General features: G+C 45.9%; 1 protein-coding gene across 2 annotated transcripts in view; it reads right to left on the bottom strand.

Annotated features, from left to right (window-relative positions):
- TNFRSF19 (TNF receptor superfamily member 19) overlaps window positions 1-21712 on the bottom strand; it is a 67525-nt gene that overhangs the window by 30498 nt on the left and 15315 nt on the right. For both annotated transcript variants that reach the window (XM_069972057.1, XM_069972055.1), the window contains exons 2-3: window positions 9900-10001; window positions 5772-5882 (exon numbers count right to left, since the gene is read on the bottom strand). In XM_069972057.1, the coding sequence (XP_069828158.1) occupies window positions 5772-5882; window positions 9900-9971 (183 nt within the window). In that variant the 5' untranslated portion in view covers window positions 9972-10001. The remainder of the gene's footprint in view (window positions 1-5771; window positions 5883-9899; window positions 10002-21712) is intronic.

The following is a 21712-nucleotide window of genomic DNA, read 5'->3' as shown; positions in this document are numbered from 1 at the left end:
AAATGCTGCAATGCCAGGTTCAGATGAATCAGAGCGTGTTTAAAAGTCACTCAACTCTAAATCTGAACAGCCTGCACACTTTATATACGAGGGGTGAAGGTACCAATGAATACATAAGCAAACTTACCATTCTAGGTACATGAGCAAAATTTTCTTGAAAAATAAGGCGGGTTTCACACTGCGTTTTAGCAGTCCATTTAACACATAAACAGGGTCAACCACATTTTTGTGTAGGCTAAAAAAAACAAAAAAAAAACGCTTCCGTTTTGATCGTTTAAAAAAAAACAAAACTTTTGCATCCTTCTTTTCATAAAATGTATACGTTCAACAGACTGCAAAAACGCAGTGTGAAGCACCCAGCCTTACCCATTCTTATTTATTGCTCAGCCCCATTCTTCTGCTTCCACAAGCTGGTAGCAGGATCGTGCCATTATCCCATCGTCTCTTTACAGGAGTCTCCTTCAAACTATTTTTGCTGTTTAAACTTCAACAAGCTCATTGTGGGTATCGGTACCGGTAGAGTCTTTACCAATTTGACCGATTTAAAAGGGTATACCCATCTCTTACCTCTTCAGATCAAGGGCTCCCTGGTGCCCTCTTACCTGTTTGTTGCCACCAGAGAAGGAAGCCAAAAACATCAAGTGGCAGTGAGTTACGTAGTCTGCATATCGCTCATAGACTTTAAAGGGGTTATCCAGCGTTGCAAAAACATGGCCACTTTCTTCCAGAGACAGCCCCACTCGTCTCCAGCTTGGGCGGGGTTTTTCTGCTCAGTTCCATTGAAGTGAATGGAGCTTAATTGCAAATCGCACCTGAAGTGGAGACAAGAGTCGTGTTGTCTCAGAAAGAAAGTGACCATGTTTTTGCCTTCAATAGGCATTGAGCAAACAGTGTAGACCCTATGCAGATAGCGCCGCTAGTTAGCTTTGCCTGTTTTTGGCTTCCCAACCACCTCCAGCATCCATGAACAGGCCAGAGGGGGTCTGTGAAGTCCTTGATCTGAACATGGGTAGGACACACATGAAATGCTTTAAAGGGATTGTCCAGGATTAGACCCTGGATAAACCCTCTAAGTGTCCCAGATGGATATAGCCCTTTAAGCCTGACATCGGTGTTGTGTTTGTAGGCCAACCAATATTGGTGAGTGTAAAGGCACTTGTCATTTTTTCTACAAAGCTTTGTAAGAGCTTGGTGACATCCTCTGGATAACCTGTAAGAGTGGACGGTGCTGTCACCAAGAACCAGAAGAGGCCAGTTTTACATTTACCAGTGTACATGTCCTTTCCCATATTTACTGGATATGATGCCCATATGGACAGGTGGTGCTGCCTATATATTGGTATCCAATGTGTGTGTGTGTGTGTGGGAGGGGGGGGGGTAGTATATAATTAATTGCCTTTCTAGACCAAGCTAGTAGATCCAGCGTCTTAATGATCACTGTTCCTATCAGAAACAAAGAGTCTTCCAGCAGCTTGCAATGTGTTTTTCAGGGCTAATAATCTCCCTTACTACTATAGGCAAGAGCTAGCCATCCCCTGTGCTTGAGAAAGCATGGAGCATTTGAATGATAAAGGGTTTTCAAGGGCTCCCACTGGTGCATTATCAGCAGCTTATGGCCCAGCTCAGTGAGGTATCTGTTTTCTAATGAAGTCAGCGATGTGAATGAGCAGGAGACGTTCACACGCAGGCATTTCACTTAACCGATGTGAATAGAAACCACACCTTTCTCTGTGCATTGCCAAAGACACGTCATGTGGCGCTGGCCCCTCGCAGCAAAGCTCATCAAGCCGGACAATGGGGTAAATACACAGAAGGGGCTCTAAAACAATCCCACAAATTGCTCAAAGTTCTCAAAGAGATCAATAAATATAAAGGGTGTTACCATGAGGATGTGTGTGTATATATATATATATATATATATATATATATATATATAAATAAAAAATATTATATATGTATATAGTACTATATGTAAAATGAGAAACCCTTTACGCTTTGTTTGGCCTTTTCAAAGGGTCACTGTATGGACCAAAAATGACCATCCCCACAGAGAGCCATTTCGAGATCTATATGTTCTGGTTTTACTTTTAAAACTTTTTAATTGCTGTTACTGAATGGAATCATTACATCCTAAGGGCCAGTTCACACAGAGTAAAAGAGCGGAATTACGCAATGGAATCCCACCTGCCTCAGGGTCGTTTTGAGCGGAGATGCACGGAGAGCGGTGGCGTACGAGCCCTCCCATAGACAGCCTGTAGAAAACTGAGGCAGTCTTTTACTCCATGTGAACTGGCCATAAGGGTATGTTCACACTGAATAAAAGTGGTGGAATTCCACGCAGAGCCCGCCATGTCAATTGTTTGGGCAGAGAGATGTGGAGAGCCTAGGCACGTGCAAGTTGCCACACTGAGGTTGGTGGAATTCCGAGCAGAGTCCGTGGCTCAGAACAAAATTCCACCGACTTTTACTCCGTGTGAACATACCAAAGGTTGGAAACCTTCTCATGATCACGTCCAGTTGGCAAAAAAGTGCAAAATCCTTGGTGGACAACCCCTACCCAAGTGGAAACTGGCCTCATTGATATATCTGTTATTGGATCGTGATAACACCAGACAGAAGTTGATCTACCTACAAAAAAGGGCGTGGGGGTCCTAAGCATTACAATATGGTCAATAAACATGGGCGATACTCTATTGCCAACATGGCTAATATACAACTTACTACAACAACTAATATAACAACTTACATGGGGGGGGTTCATTCCTGTTTCCCAGGACCCTAAACATCAAATCAGTTTAGTTATGCCACCAATACGTACACAGGAGGGCATCACTTCATCATGCTTACCAATGGTCCCAATTCTGAGATCAATAACAATCAAATCTTACCCAGAAATGGCAGATTTAGGGGCATGGCTTCAATATTCCAATTTAGGGAATGACAGCAAAGTTGGGTGACAACCCGTTGAAGACTGCGTGTTGCAGCCGAGGCCGCGCTGTCTCTCCTGCCCCCAGCCCTGTACTTACCCCTCACCGTGCCCGTCCAGCTCCCTCCTCCCTTCCTGTGTTCTCCAGGCCTCGCTTATGCCGGTGCACGCGTCGTTGTCTCCTAGGGTGCGCGTGCCAGCACTGCTACAATTTAAAAGGACAATACGTCCCTAATTGGTTTATGTATCAAACACCTCCACACTATAAATACCTGCACCTGTCCTGCCCTAGCTTTGTTGGAGCCTCTGCATGCTTCCCATAGTGTGTGGTCCCAGCTCTCCGTGATTCCTGTCCTCAGCAATTCCTGCCCGCGATTCTTGCCCGTGACTGCTATCCCGGTCCTTAACTAGAGTCCTGCTGTGTCCGGCCCCGCCTGCTTCTTGCTACACCTTGTCCGCCGCCACTAGCAAGCCAAACCAGGGGTAGCAACCTGGGGGTCGCCTGCCGCAGCAAGTCCATCCCACCTTGCGGCGGGCTCTGGTGAAGACCAGCGGCCCCTTACACTACGCTCCCTGGTGCGGCTACTTCATTGATAGTGGTGGTCCAGTGGATCCACGACTCCAGTTGTTACCCCGAAATGGTGGCCAGACTCAACTCTCCTAATATGAAGCATAACAGCTAGTTTTTACACCTGGATATTAGACAACGGCTCAAGGGCTTACTTGTACATGCTAGAGCTAAATAAGACTTAATTATCCGAAGAAGAGAAAAAATCCCAATAGATTCTACAAGAAGAAAATCCCCCTCATCCAAGCAAGTTGTCTTACAGGAATCCATGTCATTCGGCTTTTACGGCCACATTCTTTCTTTTATTGAATGCCAATTCTGCAGCTCCAGAGATGTGCTCTCTCCAGCTGACTGTAAATCAAAAACATCTACATTTTTATTCATCTCGGCTTCAACAGATGTTTGAGGTTACTGCCAAATCCTAAACCTGCAATAAGCCCCAGTACATAATGTCATGCCCCCTGGATCGCTCCTTAAAGTCTAAATCTTTTCTACTGCTGCAACAAAATAACAGCAGCCTAAAAGAGAGGGAAAAAATAAATAAATAAATAAAACAACTGAGCGAAAGTATAAATGAGGCTTTTTTGTATTATGCAACAAAGGGAATGAGGAAGAGCTCATACTGATCAAGTGTGTAGAATAACAGATGTACCAGCTTTAGACTCTCTCGCTTTTGTGGCGTCCAAACACTAAATTATTCGCCTTGTTTAAGTTATCACTTAATACTCACATCAACTACATGTCAGCTAAATCAGCTACAATTGGCTACAAAAAGCTCTGGAGGATCCAACATGTTTGTGCAATACATGGGGCAGCCCATTGGTCACAAAAATAAAGTTGCAATGCCTCATTTCTCCTGAGGTGGTGCTGCACAGAAACAGAATATACCTACCAGGTACCATCACAGATTTAGTTTACCAGCTACTGTATGTCCTGGCGGAAATGCTGTTTTTTTTTCAGTCTGACACAGTGCTCTCTGCTGCCACATCTGTCAGACACAGTACTGTCCAAGGCAGGAGAGGTTTTCTATGGGGAATTGCTGCTAATCTGGACAGTTCCTGTCTCTGACAGAGGTGGCAGCAGAGAGCACTGTGTCAGACTGAAAAGAAAACATTTCCTGCAGGACATACAGCAGCTGATAAGTATGGGAAGACTTAAGATTTTTTTTATTAAATAGCAGTAAATTATAAATTTATGTAACTTTCTGAAACCCGTTGATTTGATAGAAAAAGTTTTTTGCTGGATAATCCCTTTAAAACTCCCAGCAGTGGGACGTCCAACAAAAAGACTGAGAGAATCCAACATGGAACCACCAAACATTAAGCAATTTTGTTGTATTATTTTATTATCACAAGTGCAGTTGCTTTATGTTTCTTTCCCTTTCGATGGATTGTTTCATGGAGTCATTCCCCATCTGTCAAAAAAAAAAGATTATTCCAGAAGTCGAAACCCTGGCAATCAGCTGATATAGCTGACGGACTGATTACTTATTTGCCCTGCAGCACCCACTGCAGTGAAACTGTAGTAATACATGTCATCCATTTAAAAGAATGGGCAACCATGGCATACATGGTCAGCTGGGTTGTGATCTTTGGGATCCCTCATTAAAGTGTCCTTTTAAAATATACTTTTGGAGTAGTAGACAAAAATATATACATGTCAAAATAAGAAAATAATAGTAAAAAAAAATTAATTATACATAATATATATATATATATATATATATATATATATATATATATATATTATTTTATATAGTTTAGCTGGAAAAGAAATAAGTATCTGTTTTTAAACTCAGGTGTCCAGTGGGCAGTCCTACGAGTGTATCTGTTTTTAAACTTAGGTGTCCAGTGGGCGGTCCTACGAGTTATAGGCAGCTTCCACTGTTTAAATAAAAATTCCTCGCTAGAATCACCCACTGGATTTCCAAGCCCAGCAAGAGCAGAGACCAGTGGGTATTCTTACTCAATGACTGACAGCCTTTCGCTATGAGTGTGCATAAATATACAGTTGTCAATCAATGAGAAGGACCACCCACTGGACTCCTTAGCCCAAAATGAACAGAGTTTTAAATGAAATACTTAGTTCTACTAAATGTTCTACCTACACTTTATATCAATCTGCTCAGCTCCTCTTGCTCTACAGCATGATGTCTGCAGACATTGTGTTGAACGACCTACTCCTCATGGGGTAGAGGACACGTTTTCTTCACTTCTTGTTTCACAACAAATTCACCTTTCACAACAAATTTAGTCTAGTCAGTAATGATCATTTTACCTTTGATAGTTCCTTGCCCGGGCCACACTGCCTGCAAGGGCGACAGTTTCCTGTGTTATCAAAGTATTCCTGCTCCTTACAGTCTCCAACTTCTGAAAGTGCTCTGGTAACCTAACAAAAAGTAAAAAAAAAATTCAACAAGAACATTTGCTACTTGGAGATGCCACACTGAAAGTGATGCGTTCATGCATCCTAATCCATTAAAGAAGACTGGTGCCAACGTGTAACAACAAATGCAACGCTCTGCAGTTCATTTACCTTGTATAAATAAAGCAAAATATGTCCTTTAGATTTTATCCAGTCCTACATGTATTATCAGTTCTATTTAAAGCGATTCTGTACCTACAATTTGACCCCCAACCACTTGTACCTTTGGATAGCTGCTTTTAATCCAAGATCTTTCCTGGGGTCCGTTTGGCAGGTGATACAGTTATTGTCCTAAAAAAACAACTTTTAAACTGGCAGCCCTGTGCCAAACGGTTCTCCAATCCTCCCTGCTGTCTTTGTTGACCTGGCTACAACAATGATGAGCCCATGTAGTCATGTCACCACTGTAACCAATCACTGGCCTCAGTGGTCTTGTGCCAAACACTAAAGAGGCCACCAGTTGGCTTGAGTGGTGGCATAGGTATATGGGCACGCCCTTGTCACAGCCATCTAAACAAAGGCAAATGGGGGATGACATAGAAAGGATTGAAGGGGCGAGTGTTGCTTTAACCTATATTTTACACAGTCTTATGTATAGGCGTCAAGCTCGCGTCCCTCCCTCTGTTGCAAAACTACAATTCCCATCATGCCTGGACAGCCAAAGCTAAAGCTAAAGCTTTGGCTGTCCAGGCATGATGGCAATTGCAGTGTTGCAAAAGCAGGAGGGCAGCGAGTTTGACACCCCTAATCTAATACATGAGCTAATTTTTTAAATAAGTTTGACCATCTCTTCCATATTTCAATACAACAGCCCCACAGATAAGAAGAAGGAGGGAAGACGTGATCAATGTCTCCCTCGCATGCACAGTATGTAATAATATGTGTTTGAATGATCCCAATACCATATGGAAGGCAGATGTTGGCCTGTTTGCACATTTATTAAGTAACAATTAATCTTCACAGACTTCAATGATTAATTGAATTTCGAGCGTGAATTAGTGTTTATTAACGGAACCGTGCCAATGTATGCCAGCTGCGAGGAAGGCGAAATATTACCGCTCAGAACAAATGAATAAAGTCAAGCTTTACTTTATCTAAAAATAAGTAATGCCGACTGTCCGTTTACCATTGCTGCAGGCAAAACAGGAAAAAAAGCATTGTTTGCCAGCTGGAATCAATAGAAGTCTATGGTATTCATTGTTTTCGGTGAGTTTCCCGGACGTCCTTCACAGCTCTGATGTAGTTCGGCGGATTACAAAGCAGTGTAAAAAATAATGATGATACATAAAAATTAGGGATGGTCCGAACCTGCTGAGGTTTGGGTTCGTACGAACCCGCTTTCGGCAATGATTCCCACTGTCTTAAACCTCCGTGGAGAGGGTGGATAAAGCGGGAAGACCGCCTGGAAAACTGGGATACAGCCTATGGCTGTGGCTGTATCCCGGTTTTCCAGGCGGTCCTCCCGCTGTATCCACCCTCTCCACGGAGGTTTAAGACAGCGGGAATCATTGCCGAGAGTCCGGGTTCGTACGAACCCAAACCTCGGCAGGTTCGGACCATCCATAATAAAAATATATTATCTAGAGTAGTGTACACATGTACAATGTAACCTCAGTAATGTACCCTCTTGCTGATATGAGGTATGATGGCAAATCAGTTACTGTAACTCACTAGACTGAAAAAAATTGCATCGGGTGCAAAACAACTCTAACCAAGGGCTGGGGGGTACAGGGACAGGTAAGTATACTTTCTTTATTATGTTCCCGCTTTTCTCTGCCTGCATATGATTTTTTTTTATTTTCCTAGGACTTCTCCTTTAAGAACTGGGGAATTTGGAGACAACACAGTGAATTCTTCAAACTATTCCTGAACAATTTTTGCAGTGAGGCCAAGACATTATCCTAATGAAAGAGGCCACTGTGATTACACTATCCTGCTGCTATGAGAAAAGGGGTTTGGACTGTACAGTGTCTAGGTAGATGATACCTGCCACTAACATCCACATAAATGCCCAAGGTTTCCCAGTAGAACATTGCCCATGGCATCACATTTAACCTCCACCGGATTTGTCTTCTTTTCAAAGTGCCTCCTGGTGTCATCTTTTCCTTGGGTGAGTGACATGCACCCACACAGCCATCAGCATGATGTTCAACACTGATCAGTCTATAATGACAGTCCATTAAAGTTTAAGCTGTAATGTACTGTATGTTCTGATAGTTTTCCATCATAGCCAGTATAAAAATCTGTTCTCTGGATTTTTTTCCTGTGGTTTGGACTAGACAGGTTAGTCTTCCTTCCTCTGCTATGATATCACTGAGCATTGGGTGCCCATGACCTTCTTTTAGTAAGTACCAACCACTGCACACCAGAAACACCCCACACCCGCTGCTATTGTGGACATACTATGACTAGAGATGAGCACAACTCGAACCCGAACGTTTGGCATTAGAATACTGGTGGCTGAAGAAGTTGGATGCAACCCTAGGGAATTCTGGAACACATGTATACAGCCACCGGCCATAGGATATATCCATGTTTTACAGGACTCCCTAGGGCTTCAGCCAACTTCTTCAACCACCGGTATTCTAATGCCAAACGATCAGACTTGAACGAATCTCGAGCATGCTCATTCTAGCCACCGCGATATCTATTGTACAGCAAATGCAAATTTATTGAACAGCATAGATGACTGGTGTATGTAATAACTGAGTATAACATTTTCAGCATCCATTTTAGGGCATGGACAAAACCTAATACTAAGATCTCTACAAATACTAGAAAAAACATCCCTAATGCTTTTATCTGACAGCGTATAAATACTGCTACATGATGGCACTGACAGCATCAAACTCTGCAGAAGCAATGTCCATTCCTTCCAGGAAAAAAACTGAACAACTGGAAAGTGCATGATCCTCGGCTAATCCTCGGGATGTGCAGGTGATAGCAACGTGTTTTAATTTCCGGCCGTCCGTGGCCAAAAACAAGTGATGATCGGCACTCGTTTGTGGCCACAGATGGACGAAGATCGAGTCATGTAAAAGGCCCCTAAATTCTCTCTTAGAAAGTTGCCACCCACCTCAACAGAGAAAGAGGAATAAGTCACTACCACATCTTTCATCTTTCACATCCATCTTACCATCGATATCTACAGTCGGAGGATAATAAGAAAAACCCCATATGCATGAGAAATAGTCAGCCGGCCCCATTAAGGCTACTACTGTGTATGGAGACTTGCTAAGGCTAGGTTCACACTGCGTTTTCAGCATCCGTTTAACGGATCCGTTTTTTTTAACGTCCAGAAAAATAGGGTCAGCAACGTTTTTTGGTCCGCCAAAAAAAACGGATCCGTTTTTTTTTATAATGGAAGTCAATGGAAAAACGGATGCACACAAATGAATCCGTTTTTTGCAATCCGTTTTTCATGCGTTTTTTGAAAAAAACAGATGCGTTAAACGGATGCTGAAAACGCAGTGTGAACCTAGCCTAAGGACCTCCATAAGTTTTTTTTTTTTTTTTTATTTAAAGGGTCTTCAAAAAAGAATAGAAAATTAGAATATAATAAAGTAGCGGCCAGATGACTGCAGTCCTAACATAAAAATACAATTTTTACTATACACCAATAATACTTGTGGTGGCAACTTAACAAATGGAAAATAATCCCCCAGCCAACCACAAGTAATATACAAGTTTCCTACTTGGTAGCTTATTAGCTCTAACCACACGTTTCTCTCTGTTTATATGGTATCTGGATTCAGTTTAAACAGAAAGACTTTGAAGTAGTTGAGTGTGTTATGTGGAGACACCGCAGCTATGCCGAGCGTGTTTGTACAGGACGCTATGTGATTATTCACTGGCTGCTGATAAACAGGATTCTCTAATGGGAGGCAGTATATATACTGCGAGGCGCTCTCTCTACTCAGCCCAGATCTCAAGGGATTGCCAGACTCTTCTAAAGTAGCAAACTTCTTCCAGATTACTTACCAAGCATGTCAGGAGAAACCACAACATCTTAAACAAAAGTAGTCCCTTCTTCTGAGGCGCTACACGGTCCATGTCTTCTGTTACAGCTCAATTCTCCGATACCTAAAAGAAACGACAAGCATGTCCAAGTGTGAGTTATAAAAGTCTATGGAGTATCGTCATCATGCATACGACTTTTGGGTCAAACGTAGAAAAATTAAAAACCTGGTAACTATTAATCTGTCCCTAGTATACAAAGTACATGAGGAGCATACATAAAAAGGAGACTCCATTCGGGCCTCCTTACTGGTTACATTCCCAGCATGCCATACACCAAGGGACGCCACTGACTTTAATAAGGCTCATTAGGTTTCTGATATGGGGTCCATTCATTGGACTGGATTTAATCAGACAAAATAATACTTTTGTCCAGTAGTTGGCCAGATTTTACAATGGAGGGGGAAAAGGAGCCTCTGATGCAGATGTGAACCCGGCCTTAGGGCAGCACAGTATGTGGGCCGCTCCACTCATCTATTAGCTAATACAGCAGAAAAATGATTGTGCTATTTCAGTAGAAGGAATGATCAGAGAATACACTGGACTCCATCCAATTTCTGGTGGTTTTCCTGACTGTGTATTTTTCTGTGCCATCTTGGTCTAGTCCCATACTATGCTGCCACTACACAGGATAACATTTAAAGGGGGCTTATGGGAATAAAAAAATGGAGAGTACTTTTTTCCAGAAACATCCCCACTATTGGATCCTGGGTTGTGTCTGGTATTGCAAGTTAACTTTAAACAGGCACTGTCACAAAAAAACAAAAATACTGAGGGGGAGATTTATCAAACATGGTGTAAAGTGAAACTGGCTCAGTTGCCCCTAGCAACCAATCAGATTCCACCTTTCATTCCTCACAGACCCTTTGGAAAATAATAGGTGGAATCTGATTGGTTGCTAGGGGCAACTGAGCCAGTTTCACTTTACACCATGTTTGATAAATCTCCCCCTGAGTGTTCTGCCCTGTGTTAAGTGACCTAGACAGATTTTCAATGTAGGTCTACAGGGTCCATCTGGGTTGCAGACCAAGCAGGAATAGGAGTGCGTGGCAGATCGTTCATCTCTACGCTCGTTCTATTGATCGGTCAGAGCCTGAACACTCAGATCCTGACTGATCATATGTTTTTCTGACCAATAGTTCTTTTTAGTGCTAGGTACTATGTAAAAGAGTTTATTCCAAAATCATATCTTATCTATCCAAAGGATGGACGACGACTAGCTGATCAATGGGCTCTGACCACTCTAATCCCCACCGATCAGACCCAGTACTGAATGCTACTGCTCTTGTCACTTCCAACAGTAGGCACCCTCCCAGTGATCAGTGGGGGTTTCAGATACATTTCAGATACTAGAGATGAGCGAACCTGGAGCATGCTCAAGTCCATCTGAACTCGATCGTTCGGCATTTGATTAGCGGTGGCTGCTGAAGCTGGATAAAGCTCTAAGGTTGTCTAAGGTTTACCCAACTTCAGCAGCCACCACTAATCAAATGCCAAATGATCAGGTTTGGATGGACTTGAGCATGCTCGAGGTTCGCTCATCTCTATTAACAAATTTAAAGTGACTAATACCATGTTGCAATACCAGACACAGCCTGCAGACAAGAGTGGTGCTGCTTCTGGAATAACAGGCAGACTTTTTTTTATCTTATACAAGAACTTTAAGACCTTTAACTCCACTCATTCATGCTCAAGTTAGTCCGGCTAATCTCATCTGATCTCCAAGAAACATAATCATTAACTTTCTGACAAATTCACAGCATCCCCGTCCGTAGCCCCCACACCGCCGCTCTAGGACTACACCTTCACATGGAAGTTATAATAACTTACTGATAAAAATCGCAGTCTCGGAGCGTGGCGTCGTGCTCGCTAACTCAGAGTTTATGGTGCATTTAAATGTTCCTTGATAACATGGGGCAGTTTCATGCTACATAAACCTCCGGGGACGACAGGAAATTAATTGAATAGTTTATCGTAAAACAATGGAGACTTTTAAAAAGTTCAAAGCTTCAACCGAGTCATCCTGAGCAGCTTTTTGGGAAATTAAAAAAAAAAAAAAAGACTGCAAAGTACAAACACTTAATTCTAGAGGTAAATGACTAGATGGGCTTTGTTTGTACTATATTCTTGTAAGTGCAGCAATTTCCTTCCAGAAGAATTCTCTCACACATAAAAGGAGAAGGAGACTCACATCTACATATTTAGATAATTGCAAGGTCAGAACTGAAAAGACCCAGGGTTCAGACTGCTCGGCACGGTGTCAAGACCTGCAGCTGAAGGCGTTCTCCTGCTGCCGGATCTTGGATGGCTTCGCTCTTTTAGCATTCGCTTTAGAATGATCACTTTCATCTCACTTCCCCAGGCTATCGCAACAACGGCCATTGACACAGAGCCAGAAGGCTTGGAGAACAGGTATTTCTTTTCAGAAGTTCCTTGTCCCACAAGGCTAACAAGTCTACTAATATAATGGCGGTGCTCTCATTACCTTCTACCGGCTGAGGAATAAGATTTGGGTCTGGGTATAGAGAAGGAGGACGCTATTTTATAGCCAATCTTACCAAAAATGGAGATGTTCCATACAACGCTCTTAGGAAGTCTCGCCTATTCCTCATTACTGCCAAAGACAAGATATTAGTACTGAGCGGAGATGCAGAACTGTTCAGGTTCGGAAACATTCTCCAAACCTGAATGCTTGGCATTTGACTCCCTGCAGCAGCCTATAGGTGAATCCACCATTTTCAGGATTCCCTAGGGCGGCATACAATGTCTGTAGCCGCATGTAGTCAAACACCGAGCGTTCAGGTTAGGAGAACGTTGCCAAACCCAAACAGTTCAGCATCTCCTCTCAACACTACAAGACGCATTTCAACCTGGGTTCTCTTAAGGTTACAAACCCACTTGCCGGATCTGCAGCGAGTCTCCTTGCTGCGTTTTTGCAGCGAGACTCGCTGCAGATCCTGGCCCTATACTTTCAATAGCAGAGAAACTCGCAGCAGGGATGTACATCCCTGCTGCGATTTTGTCTGCAGCCCGCCCCATTAACCCCCCGGCCGCCGGACATTATACATTACCGGGTCCCCGTTCCTGCTTGCTTCGGGGCTCCCGGTGTCTTCACGGCCCGCCTGGCCAATCAGTGTGCTGCGGCGGGGCAGCGCACTGATTGGCCGGGCGGAACGTGCCGGGAGCCGCCGAAGCAAGCAGGAGCCGGGATCAGGTAATGTATATCCTGCAGCCCCGATCGCCCCGCAGCCCCCGGCCGCACGATCGCCCACAGCCCCCGGCCGCATGATCGGCCGCAGCCCCCAGCCCCCGGCCGCACGATCGCCACCAGCCCCGCAGCCCCTGACCTCACGATCGCCCCCAGCATCGCAGCCCCGGCCGCACGATCGCCCGCAGCCCCCCAGCCCCTGGCCGCATGATCGCCCGCAGCCCCCGGCTGCACGATCGCCCGCTGGGGGCGATCGTGCGGCCGGGGGCTGCGATGCTGGGGGCGATCGTGAGGTCGGGGGCTGCGGGCGATCGTGCGGCCGGGGGCTGCGGGTGATCGTGCGGTTGGGGGCTGCAGGGCTGGGGGCGATCGTGCAGCCGGGGGCTGCAGGGCTGGTGGCGATCGTGCAGCCGGGGGCTGCAGGGCTGGTGGCGATCGTGAGGTCGGGGGCTGTGGGGCTGCGGGCGATCGTGCGGCCGGGGCTGGGGGCGATCGTGAGGTCGGGGGCTGCGGGGCTGGTGGCGATCGTGCGGCCGGGGGCTGCGGGGCTGGGGGCGATCGTGCGGTCAGGGGCTGCGGGGCTGGGGGCGATCGTGCGGCCGGGGGCTGCGGGGCTGGTGGCGATCGTGAGGTCGGGGGCTGGGGGCGATCGGGGCTGCAGGATATACATTACCTGATCCCGGCTCCTGCTTGCTTCAGCGGCTCCCGACACGTTCCCGACACGTGAAGACACCGGGAGCCCCGAAGCAAGCAGGAACGGGGACCCGGTAATGTATAATGTCCGGCGGCCGGGGGGTTAATGGGGCGGACTGCAGACAAAATCGCAGCAGGGATGTGCATCCCTGCTGCGAGTTTCTCTGCTATTGAAAGTATAGGGCCAGGATCTGCAGCGAGTCTCGCTGCAAAAACGCAGCAAGGACACTCGCTGCAGATCTGGCAAGTGGGTTTGTAACCTAAAGGTGTAACTTACAGAAATATAACTGTGCTCAATGCAAATGCAAAAAAAAAAAACTATAGTGTACTGTACTTATTTTCCTCGCAGCAAGTCCTTAACACATGTATCTTCCTGTTTAGCCAATTAGGGCCGAGGTGGAACCCCACTACGATCACTGATTGGCTGAGTGAGAAAGTCCTTGTGTGACACAGACACAAAGTAGTGCAGCACGGTGGAAAACAACACAGAGATAGTAGCAGTCACAGAGAAGCCATGGGGTAAGTATATATTTTCTTACGGTTCTGTGCCTTTAACATAAAAAAAAAATTGTTTTGTTATGCTTTAAGCAGCAGATAGTCGCCAATGCAGGGATACCAGTGGCACATTGAGTTCCCATGCTCTGCGCCGTTCTTAGGCCGTGCACCAGCCCGGCTCTATGCACTGGGGACGGGCCCATGTATTCATGTATTATTAGAAGAATATCACAGGCATAACTGCAGCTGGGACCACAGCAATCAGGCTAATTTGTGGAGTGTGCAGTTTGCCTGCAGCACCTCTACAGGACAAGTTACAAACTGCTCATTACAATCAATAGGCTGTGTAATGAATACATGTGTTAGGGTGCCTTTACACAGAGAGATTTGACAGATTTGTGAAGCCAAAGCCAGGACAGACTATAAACAGAAAACAGGTAATAAAGGAAAGGCTGAGATTTCTCCTTTTTCAAATCCATTCCTGGCTTTGGCTTCAAAAATATGTCAGATAAATCTCTTGGTATAAAGGCCTAAATAGAAGACCCCCTCCTCTATTATCTTGGGATAGCCTAACAGGGTATTTTAAAGTGATTATTCTACACCAGAAACCCTCTTTATCAGATTATATAACATAGTGGATTTCTTCCAAGAACAACTCCACACTTGTCTTCAGTTTGTGTGTGGTATTGCAGTTCAGTCCTATTTAACAGAGGTTTTCCGGTGGGAAAAAATGTTTTTAAATCAACTGGTAACAGAATGTTATACAGATTTGTAAATTACTTCTTTTTAAAAATCTCCAGTCTTCCAGCTGCTGTATGCCCTGCATGGTGTATTGTTTCCAGTCTGACACAGTGCTCTCTGCTGCCACCTCTGTCCATGTCAGGAACTGTCCAGGGCAGGAGAGGTTTTCTATGGAGGTTTGCTTCTGCTCTGGACAGTTCCTGACACGGACAGAGGTGGCAGCAGAGAGCATTGTGTCAGAATGGAAAGAATACCACTTCCTGCAGGACATACAGCAGCTGATAAGTACTGCAAGATTTTTTAATAGGAGTAATTTACAAATCTGTATAACTTGCTGATACCAGTTTGAAACCATTTTTTCCCCCCTGGAGTACTCCTCTAAGTGAATGGAGGCGAGGTGTAATACCCCACATAACTTGAGTGTGGTGCTCTTTTTGAAAGAAATCAGCTATGTTTTTTTGTAAACCTGGATAACCCCTTTAAGGACTGTTCTCGCTCATACGTCTATGCAAGCCCGGCAATGCTCCTAGCTGTATTACTTTAATAAGTGAGAGTACCTGAGGTTATGAAGACACGGCATGAGTAAACTCAGGCTGGATATTCACAGGACTTTACCGGGGTCCTCTGCAAAGCCCGACTTGGCGTAGGCTTAATCCCAGCTTCATCTAAATGAGTTACTTATCACAGCTAGTGGTATCATAAAGGGAAAATATCTGGAGGCTCAGTCCTCAGATGTGTCTTTGATATAAATCCCTCTGATCACTTGGATGGAGCGTACAGTACTTAGAGGCCAGTTCTGCACTATATCATACATCTGTCTTTTGTTCCATCTTAACCAGACTCGCAGAACAGTAGCATTTCAGGTAACCCTTGCAGGGCCACAGCCCGGCACAACAGCTCCGGAGATCAAAGATTCTGCGCTTTCAATGGTCAACGTCTTAAACCATATCTAATTGCAAGAAGAATTACCATTCTGTATCTATTTACAGTGTCCATGCCAATGAGAGAACAATGAGTTCACGTCTCCGGCAGCTTACCATAGGTTTTTTTGGCATGAGAGACGTACAAGGATAAAGTGACTGGTTTCTTTTAAGGAGTTTGTTCCACGAGTCTTAAGAATCCATTCATCTTACAATGAAAAGGAAACCTCTGCTCGCTCCTTCTGGCTAACCAAAAACCCCATCACATCTAATCTGTAAGGGATACTTTTAGAAAACAGTTCATATGCCAGAGAATGTGCCATGATAGCGAGTGAACAGGGTCACCTTTTTTTTTTTTTTTTTTTTAAGTTAACAATTTTTTTAATGGTTTTGATTTGCACGACACTTAAAGGAATTAAAGGGGGTGAACAGGATTAAAAGAAAAGGGGTCTGCTTTATCTCCCACAAGCGGCATAACTCTTGTCTATGGTCTGCGTCTGGTATCGCTGCTCAACCACATGGGGCAGATGCCGTGGACAAGATCGGAGATGTTTTAAGGATAAAAAGCAGATCCTTACTTTCTAATCCTATTCAATCTCTTTAATACATGATGTGTCTTTTTGATGCCTCTCTATAGTAAATTCTTTGAAACAATATGCAGCGCAGACCTTTGCGAGTTTTTTGTTTTTATCTAAAATTCCATGACCAGAAGTTACTTTAATAGAGTAGCCTGGAATTTAATTTAGATTATTAACTTTATGTAGGCGGGATGATAAAGGAAAAAAAAATGTACTCACCTGCTGCCGATCACCTGCTGATGCCAGTCCCTGCTGCCAATCACTGCAATGAATGATCTCAGCTATTGAATGAGTGGGCATTTCCCATGTGTCCAGAGGAGAGCAGGAAACACTCACCAGTAGGACTAAAGGCCCTATTCCACGGAACAATTATCGTCCGTATTCGGCCGATAATTGTCCCGTGGAATAGAAGGCAACGATCAGCCGACATCATTCATGTCGGCTGATCGTTGCAGTCGTTTGTGTTTCAAACATGTTGAAAAACAAGCGACTGTGATAGCAGCGATCTGCTGCCGTCGCTCTGTGGGATAGGGGCGGTGGCAGCAGACCGCCACTATCCCCTATGGGCTGCCCGGACAATCTAGCGATCACCCAGGCAGCCCCACCCCGCAGATCCCCGTGGCCTCCCCTGCACTTACACGCTCACTGCCGCCACGTGTAATAGCGGTGGCAGTGAGCGGGGGGACATCGCTCGTTTGCTCCTCACTGTCGGCCCGTGGAAAAGGGCCTTAAGGGTCCATTTACACAAAAAGATTATCTGACAAATTATCTGACAAAGATTTGAAGCCAAAGCCAGAAACAGACAATAAACAGAGATCAGGTCGTAAAGAAAAGCCTGAGATTTCTTCTCTTTTCAAATCCATTCTTGGCTTTGGCTTCAAATCTTTGGCAGATAATCTGTCAGATAATCTTTCTGTGTAGATGGACCCTAATGCTGAGTTTACACGGAACGATTATCGTGCGAATTTGCACGATAACGATCGAATTCGAACGATAATCGTACGTGTAAACGCAGAGAACGATCAAACGACGAGCGAGAAATCGTTCATTTTGATCTTTTATCTTAAATCGTCGTTCGTCGTTTGCAAAAAACTCGCCGATCGTTTCGTGTAAACAGTCGTCGCGCGAAAGTCCGGCCGCCCCCCCGCTCATCTGCAGCCCCCTGCGCCGCCCCGATCGCCACCCCCATCGCTACCCCCGCCGCCGCTCCGATCGCTACCCCCGCCGCCGCTCTGATCGCCACCCCCGCCGCCCCGATCGCCACCCCCGCCGCCGCTCTGATCGCCCCCACCCCGAGCATACTTTACCTGCTCCGCATAGCAGGTCTTCGAAATCCCCGACTCCCCTCTTCAGTGCATTGATTGGCTGAAGAGGTGAGCTGGGAATTTCAAACGGCTCCTCTTCAGCCAATCAGTGCTGAAGAGGAGCGATCGGAGCGGCGGCGGGGGTGGTGATCGGGGCGGCGCAGGGGGCTGCGGTTGACCGCGGGGCCGGGCTGCGGATGAGCGGGGAGCCGGGCTGAGAGCAGGGGCCGGGCTGCGGGCGCGCGATCGCAAAACGATCGCAAAGCGATTTTTCCGTACGATATATCGTACCGTCTAAACGCGGATTGTTATGGAAAAAAAATTGTTACTCCGACAGATGGGTTTTTTTTATTCTGCAGGATTAGGGCCCATTTACACTGCGGACTCTGTGCAGAATCCTGCCTGCTATCTGTTTGAATGGGAGGGCTTGCCCACCTCCGCTGACATGTCAATTCTTTGAGCGGAAAGGAGCACTGATTCCATAGTGTGAATAGACCCTTATAGGTTGTCAGGCCATTACTGAAACACAGTAAACCCACACTGGTGGTGGTGAGGGGAGAGGAGAACTTTCCTACTACACCTACCTAGTAATCCCTGCTGTCACAAAACACTTTTAGGGGGCCTTCACACCTACCAGATCCGAAGCGGATCTCACTTCTGCGGATTCGCAGCGAGATCAGCTGCAAATCCAGTACTATTGATGCCTATGTTAGCACATACCCGCAGCGGGATTGACATCCCGCTGTGACTATGTGCTTTAACCCCCTGGAGCCCACAGCCCCGCCGGTCGCATCAGCCCCGCCGCCGGCATCCTCTATCCCCGCCCCCATCATCCCCACCGCCCGCCCATCATCCCCGCCGCCCGCATCCTCCACCCCGGCCCCCCATCATCCCCGCCGCCCGCATCCTCCACCCCGGCCCCCCATCATCCCCGACGCCCGCATCCTCCATCCCGGCCCCCCATCATCCCCGCCGCCCGCATCCTCCATCCTCCCCGCATCCTCCCCGCCGCCCGCATCCTGCAGCCTGTCGCCGAGAGCATACATTACCTGCTCGGCGGCGCGGCTTCAGTGAGGCTCCCGGCTCCGGTCGCGCTCAGCCGATCAGCGCATGACAACACTGATTGGCTGAGCGGGATCGGGAGCCTCACTGCAGCCGCGCCGAGGAGCAGGTAATGTATGCTCTCGGCGACAGGCTGCAGGATGCCAGCAGCGGTGCTGATAGGGGGCCGGGATGAAGGATGCAGGTGGCAGGGATGATGGGGGGCTGTGATGGAGGATGCGGGCGGCGGGGATGATGGGGGGCCGTGATGGAGGATGCGGGTGGCAGGGATGATGGGGGGCCAGGATGGAGGATGCGGGCGGCGGGGATGATGGGGGGCCGTGATGGAGGAAGCGGGTGGCGGTGCTAATGGGGGGCCGGGATGGAGGATGCCGGCGGCCGGGCTGATGGGGGGTCGGGATAAAGGATGCGGGCAGCGGTGATGATGGAGGCTGCCGGTGGCGGGGCTAATGCGAGCAGCGAGGCTGTGGGCGCCAGGGGGTTAAAGCACATAGTCACAGCGGGATGTCAATCCCGCTGCGAATATGTGCTAACATAGGCATCAATGGTACTGGATCCGCAGCTGATCTCACTGCGAATCCGCAGAAGTGAGATCCGCTACGGATCCGGTAGGTGTGAAGGCACCCTTAGGCTAGGTTGACATCTGCTCCATCACAGGATGGAAAAAAGTGTCACGGCCGGATTACATACATGTAAGAAAGATTATCACATTTAGCATCTTTGACAGAATCAAATGAGAAGAGCATGCTGGAGTATTACTACTTTGCAGTGAGGTTATAAATATAACCTGTATTTGTACATATACATTAACCTCTTCCCATCAGTAATCTGTATATATAGGTTCCTACTGCACATATCCCGGCTGAGCAGCTGATGACGCGTTGTGTTCGACCAAAGATGGCAGACTGGGTCGACAGAGATTGCGTGAGTATAATGCACCACACTTTGGGGTGGGGGGAACACGGGGAAGGGGGCCATTCACTTAAATAGCACACATTACAAAGTTTATAACTTTGTAATGTGTGTTATTTAGTAAATAAATGTTAAACGCCGCACTACCCCTTTAATCAAGCAGGGCACGCAGGGTACAGGGGTATGTTTGGAAAGTGTGTTGGGTGATGTACCAGCACTTTTTTATATGTGATTGGTTCCCTGTAGAGATGAGCGATCCGGGTTCGGGTTCGAGTCGATCCGAACCCGAACGTTCGGCATTTGATTAGCTGGGGCTGCTGAACTTGGATAAAGCTCTAAGGTTGTCTGGAAAACATGGATACAGCTAATGACTATATACATGTTTTTCACATAGCCTTAGGGCTTTATCCAAGTTCAGCAGCCGCCACTAATCAAATGCCGAACGTTCGGGTTCGAATGGACTCAAGCATGCTCCAGGTTCGCTCATCTCTAGTTTCCTTTAATTCATGTAATAGGGAAGTAAAAGGCTAAGAACACAACTGCTCTGGGATCATAAAGAATTAAAAAAAAAAAAAAACACCCAAAACAACACGTACTCATTCTACAGCCCCTTGTCCACTGGTGCCACCAAATGCAAAAGAATGCACAGCCAAATTAAATATCCCCAAGATATCTGGGTGCTCAGTCGCTATTTAAGGGTACTGTATATGCACGCTATCAAAATCACACGGATAACTTCCATGAGCAATGGAATCCACTGGAAGTAGTGTGCATATACCCTTAGAAGGAATAAATACTAGCACAAAGAACAAAGTATATAGAACAATTGGCTGGCACACCAATGTAATCAAACAAATATTGTCTCTGTAAAATACATACACACACAAATCACCAAAAACATTATCCTAACCCCTAAAAATCCCCAACATCAAGCTGTAAGCTATAGTACCAGTTCGTACCCCGTCCTGCAGTATGTAAGACTACCCATAGGCAACAAATTTGCCCTAGTATATATAGTAGGATGTGTATAGTATGCTGTGCCAACAAACACTTAAAGAGTCACTGTCGTATTTTTTTTTTTTGCAGAAATCAATAGTCCAGGCGATTTTAAGAAACTTTGTAATTGGGTTTATTAGCCAAATCTGCCATTATCTGCATGTAAAAAGCCTTTTCCCAGGTCCCCCCCTCCTTCCTCTTTTTCATCCACTCTGAAAAATCTGAAAATTGTGACTTGTTGCAGGAGACGTCCCCTGTCTGCTCTAGGGAGAGGGGAGGGGGGAGGAGGAAGGAGGGAGTTAGCCGGCAGCAGAAAGCAGATAACAGAGGATTACAGGCACGGAGCTGGGTGACAGCTGTAATCAGAGCTCAGACAGGTCACTGGTGACTGTCACAGGAGATATCCCGTGAGGGATTTGTAGATTAACTCTTTGTTGTCCTGTTTTGGTCTTTTCTTTAGCTCTCTCCATAGGAGAACAATGAAGACAGGGGGGAGAGCTTCAAACTGCTTTTTCATGATAAAAATGCATTTTTCGGATAATAAACCAATTACAAAGTTTCTTAAAATCGCCTGGACTATTGATTTCTGCAAAAAAAAAATTCACGACAGTGACATTTTAAGTGCTAGTGTGTGTACAGTATTAGAAAATACAGTAAGGTATGTGTAATATACTGCACCAATAAACACTACCGTGCAAGTGCAATACAAAAAGATATAAACAATGCAGTATAAGGCTGGGTTGACACTACGTATATTTCAGTCAGTATTGTGGTCCTCATATTGCAACCAAAACCAGGAGTGGATTGAAAACACAGAAAGGATCTGTTTACACAATGTTGAAATTGAGTGGATGGCCATCATTTAATG

The sequence above is a fragment of the Dendropsophus ebraccatus genome, chromosome 5 (assembly GCF_027789765.1).
Source record: "Dendropsophus ebraccatus isolate aDenEbr1 chromosome 5, aDenEbr1.pat, whole genome shotgun sequence".
NCBI classification, from domain to species: Eukaryota; Metazoa; Chordata; class Amphibia; order Anura; family Hylidae; genus Dendropsophus; species Dendropsophus ebraccatus.
The sequence above is the reverse complement of the archived record's forward strand: the minus strand, read 5'-3'. Positions and strand labels throughout refer to the sequence as shown.